The sequence below is a fragment of the Monoraphidium neglectum genome (genome assembly GCF_000611645.1).
Source record: "Monoraphidium neglectum strain SAG 48.87 unplaced genomic scaffold scaffold03283, whole genome shotgun sequence".
NCBI classification, from domain to species: domain Eukaryota; kingdom Viridiplantae; phylum Chlorophyta; class Chlorophyceae; order Sphaeropleales; family Selenastraceae; genus Monoraphidium; species Monoraphidium neglectum.
The window spans coordinates 1-6771 of NW_014010345.1; the positions used below are offsets into that span (position 1 = coordinate 1).

At 69.6% G+C, this 6771-nt stretch overlaps 2 protein-coding genes across 2 annotated transcripts; one reads left to right on the top strand and one right to left on the bottom strand.

Moving 5' to 3' along the window:
- Positions 1–637: 637 nt before the first annotated feature.
- On the bottom strand, positions 638–2885 carry MNEG_12512 (hypothetical protein; the record flags this gene model as incomplete). Its single annotated transcript, XM_014039015.1, has 2 exons — positions 638–899; positions 1168–2885. Coding segments are annotated over 2 exons (1980 nt in total), but the record flags the coding sequence as incomplete, so codon positions are not given.
- A 206-nt stretch (positions 2886–3091) lies between these two features.
- Positions 3092–6446, top strand: MNEG_12513 (hypothetical protein; the record flags this gene model as incomplete). The annotated part of the gene is made up of 6 exons (XM_014039016.1): positions 3092–3456; positions 3708–3774; positions 4147–4250; positions 5213–5436; positions 5675–6006; positions 6297–6446. 6 exons carry the CDS (start codon positions 3092–3094, stop codon positions 6444–6446), a joined length of 1242 nt encoding a protein of 413 aa, XP_013894470.1.
- Between the last annotated feature and the right edge of the window lie 325 nt (positions 6447–6771).

The window sequence follows — 6771 nt, forward strand, 5'->3', positions numbered from 1 at the left end:
TCACACACACACACACACTCTCTCTCTCTCACCCACACACACCCGCAAACACACACACACACACACACACACACACACACACACACACATACACACACACACACACGCACACATCCATGTCCCCAGCACCACCCTCTGCCCACCAGTCGGCGTCTGAAAAGTCCACCCAGGCGGCGCGCAGCCTGCGGCCGTCCATGGCGCCCAGCGTGGCCAGCACCCCCGCCAGCTGGGCGTACTTGGCCATGGAGTCACCCAGGGCGCTGACGTCACCGCCGCCGCCCTCCAGGGCGCCGCCGGCAGTCAGGTACGAGTCCAGCCAGGACTGAGGGGGGGGCACGCGCGCGCGTGTGTGTGTGTGTGTGTGCGTGTGTGTGTGTGTGGGGGGGGGGGTGGTTTGTGGGGGCAGGGAGTAAGGGTTGCGGGTGCCAAGATGGATGGGGGATTGGGCAGGAGGGCCACAGCGTTGGGGTTTACGGCTGTTGGTGGGCGCCTGGCCCATGATTTGGTCCAGCGAAGAGCACGGGCGGGGCGCGCAGGGAGGGCGTGGGGCTGCAAGGGTACGAGAGCACAGCAGTGCACGCGGTGACCAGCGGAAGCGGAAATGGCTTTGAAATTAAATCAGAATTAATGTTCTCACCGCAAGGAAGTCGCCGTCCAGTGAGGACAGGGTGAAGAGCACGTTGGCGCACGCGGCGCTGTCCGCAGCCAGGCCGCCCTCAAACGCGGCCGCCATGAACTCCGACAGCCAGGCCCGCCCCGGGTGCGCCCCCATGGCGGAGAGCGACCAGAGCAGGCCGTTGCGGGCGCGCGGCGTTAGGCGGCGGAGGGAGGGCTGCAGCTGGGCCAGCGCGGCGCCGAGCCACTCGGGTGGCGGGGGGCGGCGCAGGAGCGCCAGAGACCTGGGGGTGCCCGTTGCGGCGGGGTTTGGGCTGGTTTCAGGGGTGGACCATGAGAGATGCGGAGAAGTCTGCACTCCGCACCAAGTCAAATTGGGACGATGCGGCACGCCCTGCACGCGGCACCACCAACGCCCTGCACAGCCGCGCCACCAGCCCACACAGCAGCACCCAGCAGCTGCCCCGGCTCGCGGCGTGCGCGTCAGCGGGGCGTGTGCGTCTGCTACCTCTCCCCCCCCTCATCCCCCCCCTCATCCCGGGGGCAGCGCACCACAGCACGTTGGTGAGCTGGTGGCCGCTGAACCCGGGCAGCGCCGCGCGCGCCGCCGACAGGAATGCGGCCATCCAGCCGTCCCCCGGCCGGTGGTCCAGCCGCGCGAGCGCCCAGATCGTGTTGGACAGCTCCAAGGGGCGGAAGCTTCCCAGGGCGCCCTCGCTGCGCGCCAGCATCCCAGACAGCCAGCCGCCGTCGAGCCGGCCGCCGGCGCCGAGCTTGGCCAGAGACGCGAGCGTGCAGGAGAACGCCTGCGGAGTGATGGCCACCGCGGGGGCCGCGTCGGCGGCGCCGCCGCCGTCTGCAAGCTGCTCCCCGCTGCTGCCCCCGCCGCCGCCGCCGGCCGCCGCGGAGAGGAAGGCGGAGAGCCATTCGTCCGGGGGCGGCGCCCCCAGCGCGGCCAGGCCGTAGATGCTGTTGCTGAGCGCCTGCGGCCCGTAGCCCGCCAGCTGCGGAGCGCTCGCCTCGAACACCGCTGCCATCCACTCCTTGCGTGGGGCCGCGCCCAGCGTGCCGGCCGCCCACAGCATCGTGCTCGCGTCCTGCGGGCTGGCGGCCCCCAGCCCGAGCCGCAGCACCTCCGACTGCCACGTGGTGTAAAACGCGTCGCCGGGCGGCCGCCGCATGACCGCGAGCGAGTAGAGCAGCAGCGCGCAGTCGGTGAGGCAGCAGCGGCCGCCCTCGAGCGCCGCCGCCGCCGCCGAAAGATACGCGTCCGCCCAGGGCGCATCGGGCCGGAAGCCCGTGCGCGCCAGGCCCCAGAGCGCCGTCGCCAGCTGGCGCCCGCTCATCGCGGGCGCCAGCGCGAGCGCGCGCGTGCCGAGCGCCGACAGCAGCGGCCGGCGCCGCGGGGGCGAGGGGCGGGCGCGGGGCCGCCACTGCTGCTGCTGCTGCTGCTGCTGCTGCTGCTGCTGCTGCTGCTGTGGCGCGGCCCCAACGCTGACGGTGGGCGCCGAGCGCGACGCGTCGTCGACGGCGGGCGCCGAGGCCAGTGCCGCGTCGAGCTGCGAGCCGAGCCCCGACTGCGACAGTTTGGCCAGGCCCCAGAGTGAGGCGGCCAGGCTGGCCGGAGTCGTGTGCCTCAGCCGCTGCGCCAGCAGCCCGCACAGCAGTCGCAGCACCCCCGCGCCGCCGTCGCCTTCCGGGCCACCTCCCGCTTCCCGCCGCAGCCGCTCGCCCTCCTCCTCCCGCTGCTGCGGCTGCTGCTGCTGCTGCTGCTGCTGCTGCTGCTGCTGCATCAGCGGCGCGGCCGCCGCGCTGAGCTGCGCTGCGCGCGAGAGGAGCGCGGCAACGTGGATGTGGTCTAGGCGGGATGCGTTTGCGGCCGCAAGCTCCTGCAACTGCTGCAGCGTGACTGCGCCTGATATAGCGTTGGTGAGAAGCTTCGCCACATCGACGCGCGCCCGCCGCGGGCGGCCGGGCGGCTCGTCGTGCGCGCCGCGCGCCGCGGGCGTGCGCCGCGGCTGCTGCGTGGGCGGAGGGGCGACGACGGCGGTCGACGCGGCCCCGGCCTGCTGCCGCTGCTGCTGCTGCTGCTGCTCGCGCCGCGCACGGCTGGAGACCCAGGTGCCGCTGCCCTCCTCGCGCGGGACGGCTGCGAGCGTCCAGTGGGGGCGATTGCGCCTTGCGCCTCGCCAGGCTGCCGGCGGCGCAGGAGGGCGAGCGCCTGCGCTGCTGCCCGTCACAGGGCACATGGAGCGCAGGGGCGCACCCATTACGCTATAATACCGTACACAGCTAAATTTTATTCACTCGCTGTGCATGGTCACGCCGGCCATCTACAAGGTCGTGAGTGATTGCTCGCTAGTTTTCTTTGCAGGGGAATGCTATGTACGGTACAACTGTGGTTGGCAATTTCTTCATCAAAGTCTATTTGACAACAAATCCGAATGCTCAACAACAGCGGTGACAAGTGACTCGGATGGAGGCCGCCGGCACGGCAGCGCAGCAGCAGCAAGACCGAAAGGCCAGCCCTTTGCCCCAGGCCACGCCAGGCGGCTTCGGCTCCTTTCACTCTGGAGATGTGGAGGTGCTGATCCGTCAGCCGCACGGTGCATACACGCCGCCGCCCCCGCCGTTTGAATCGCCGCCGCAGCTCGCGCCGGACCTTGCCACCCGCCCCTTTGGCGCGGCCTTCCGCGACCAGTTCCTGATCGACTTTGATTCTTGGACGTTTGTGAATCACGGCGCGTTCGGCGGCGTCCTGGCAGCAGTCGCTGACGACGCGGAGCGGTGGCGGCGCCACTGCGAGCGGCAGCCGCTGCGGCACCTGGACAGGCGAGTGCCGTGCGGCGCACGCGCAAGGGCGCGGCGCGCTTGCCCAGCGCTCATCGCCGTACAGCAATAACGGCACGAAGTCGACGCCAGACCTCCGAGGACGTCAACCCTCCCATCCTCAGGCGCATGCGTGCCGCGCGCCGGCCGCCCGGGCTGGCAGGTGCTACTGTTGCAGGCTGCCGTGTACGCACCTGCACTCGCAGTGTGGCGCTGTTCTTTCCACGCCGTCCCGTTGACCCTTGCGCTCCAATCCTTTCCAGGGAGCTGTTCCCCCAGCTGGTGCGCGTGATACGCGACGTCGCGGCCTTCTGCGGCGCTGAACCCCAGGTCAGGGTCAGAGGGGGGGGGGCGGCGCCACAATAGCACGGCGTTGCACCAGCCACCCTGCCGCCACGCACACACAGCCCCCACCAGCCGCAAGCCGACCGCCGCACGCCCACGACCCAGACCCTGCATTCATTGCAACGTTAAAGGACGCGGCTGCATTGACAAAACCCAATGTGACCCGCCCGACCATCACAACGCCCGCTGCGTGTCGCCTTCGTATCGCGCCCGCTCGCGGGCAACAAAACATCCTCAATCCCCCGGCTGGTACCTGCCATCAGCTCAATGCGCTCACCCCCCGTAAGAACCGCGAAGTTTCAACCTCACATTCAAACCCGGATCCACCCCACGTCCCAAACCCTGTCCTCCTGGTAGGACCTGGTGCTGCTGCCCAACGCCACGACAGCGCTCAATGTGGTCGTCACCAGCGTGGTGGGCGGCCTGGGGCCGGGAGACACCGTCTACAGCCTCGACATAGGGTGGGCGCGCTCGCGCAGAGATGTGCATGCTTGTGTGTGTGTGTGTGTGTGTGTGCATGCTTGTGTGTGTGTGTGCGCGCGCGTGTGTGTGTGTGTGTGTTTGTCGTCGGCCCACCAAATGCCGTCCACTTCATCAGGACAGGCTGCCACGAGCCCACACCCCCTAAGATCCGCCCCCTCCCCCCTCAACCCCCTCCTACCCGGCCCGGCAGCTACGGCTCTGTCAAGAAGATGCTGGCGGTGGCCTGCGCGCGCAGTGGGGCCGCGCACGTCAGCGGGGCCGTCCCCCTGCCAGTCAGGTCTGCGCGGAGTTTGAGGGCACCTGGTTGCGTGCAGGGGCGCAGCCCCCTCGCGCCCCCCTTTCCCTGCGCTTCACACCTCAGAAGCTACGCCGAGCGTCCCCTCCCTGTACCCATGTCTGTGTGCTGCCCCCCACATGCAACCTGCGGCTGCTCCTGCCAACCTCGCGCCCCCTGTGCCCCGTGAACACGACCCGACCCCTCACCAGCGGCCCCGACGCCATTGTTGCGGCGGTGGAGGCCACCCTGCCGCGCGGCGCGGCCCTGGCAGTGTTTGACTTGGTCACCTCCAACAGCGCCCTGGCGCTGCCTCTGGACAGGATCATCGCTGTCTGCAGAGACAGGCGCGCACACGCAACTGCTGCGGGGGCGGCAGGTCGAGATTGAACATGCGTACATGGTGGTTGATTCGGCAAGCAGCTGCTGTGCAGCTGGCAGGCCGGGCGGTCAGGCACGCTCGCCTGTCCTTGCCGATGCAGAGGCCTCGCCGCAAGGGGCCGTGACCTAGACAGCACGATGCCAAGCCATTGCTCGAGCACCGCATCAGCTGCCCCTGGATAACATGCGAAAGCCTGAATTACGAGAGGACCCCGTCAGCTGCCATGTTCGGCAGAGCGCCGCAAGGCGTTGCAACCCGACACCCCTCGTGCCCAACTGCTGCAGGGGCGTGCCTGTGCTGATCGACGGCGCCCACGCGCTGGCCCAGCTGCCGCTCGACCTGGGGGCCCTGGGGGCGGACTACCTCGTGTCAAACTGCCACAAGTGGCTCGGCGGCGCGCGCGGCGGCGCGCTGCTGTGGGTGCGGCGCGCGCTGCAGGGCGGGGTGCGGCCGCTGGTGGTTTCTCACGGGTCGGGCTGCGGCTTCCTGTCAGACTTCATTTGGGACGGTGAGGCGGGCCGCGCCCTGGGCCCCGCGAGGCTGCGGCTCTTCTTCCCCAGCACTATGTGTGATGGTTTTGAGGGACCCAAGCCCATGCCTGTTGTGTTTCCTGGTTTGAGGGAGGAAGCCGCGCTCCACTGGTGTGAGTGTTTTCAGACGCCTGCCCCCTGGCACTGACGCGCATGGAGTCCGCGTCTTTGCTCAAATGTTCACGCCCCCGGCCCGTCGCCCCACCCCCCGGGCAGGCTGCCGCGACTACGCGCCCCAGCTGTCGCTCTCGACCGCCCTCGCCTGGTGGCGCGCCGTCGGGCCGGCCCGCGCGCGCGCCTACATGCACGGCCTGCTGCGGGACGCGGTCGCACTGCTGGAGCGCAGCTGGGGCACGCGCGCGCTGGCGCCGCCCGGCAGCGGCCTGGTGGCGGCCATGGCGTGCGTCGAGGTGCCGGCGGCGGCGGTGGCGGCGGTGCGGCGGCAGCGGCTGGGCAGAGGGCGTGCGGCGGGCGGCGAGGGGGGTGCGGGGGACGGAGAGCCGGTGGTGGTGGGGCCCCCGGTGTCAGAGGACGCATCGTGGCTTCAGGTGCGCGCTTGTTAACTTTTTCGGGAGGGGGAAGGGGGTTACCAGGCTGCGCTGCCAGGGCGAGTTCGGATCATTGTTGTCCCCTGCATGACGGGTTGCCGCGCAAGCCGTCAGCCCCCCGACGCGCGGCCTGTCGGGTGGCTGCTGCCGCGCCGCTCGTGTGCGGCGACGTCATGGCCCGGCCCCAGCTGCGGCCTTAGCTTGCGGTCCTGCCCCACACCCAACCCTCCCATGTGCTGCCCGCCTCTCCCGCGGCTGGCTGTGCCGCGCGCCACCCGACCCTCCCCCAGGACGCGCTGCACTTTGTCCACCGCGTGGAGGTGCCCGTGAAGCTGCTGGGCGGCTGCCTGTGGGTGCGTATCAGCGCGCACGTGTACAACACCCCGGATGACTACCAGCGGCTGGCGGACGCTGTGCTGGCCGTGGCGGGAGATGGCTGAGCGCGCAGGCTGTTTTTCTTTCATATGCAGCGAAATGGTGTTGTGCTGGTATTCCTGTTGGGTGTGGCAAGCTCCTGGCCCCATTTTCTGGGGGAAGCGCTGCAGGGTGGCCGAGGCTGCCCCTCTTGTAAACCTGGGCTTGGTCTTTCGGGAACCCTCGTGATCCCGAATTCTGCAGCTGAGCGGACACCCAACGATTACGCTCGACAATACAAACAGGGTGTGAAAGGCAACAAAGCCTGAAATACTGAACAGGAACACAGGGCGCGCGCACGCTGCACGAACCAGGCGGCAGCACACTCCCCAGGGGAAGGGGGGGCAGGGG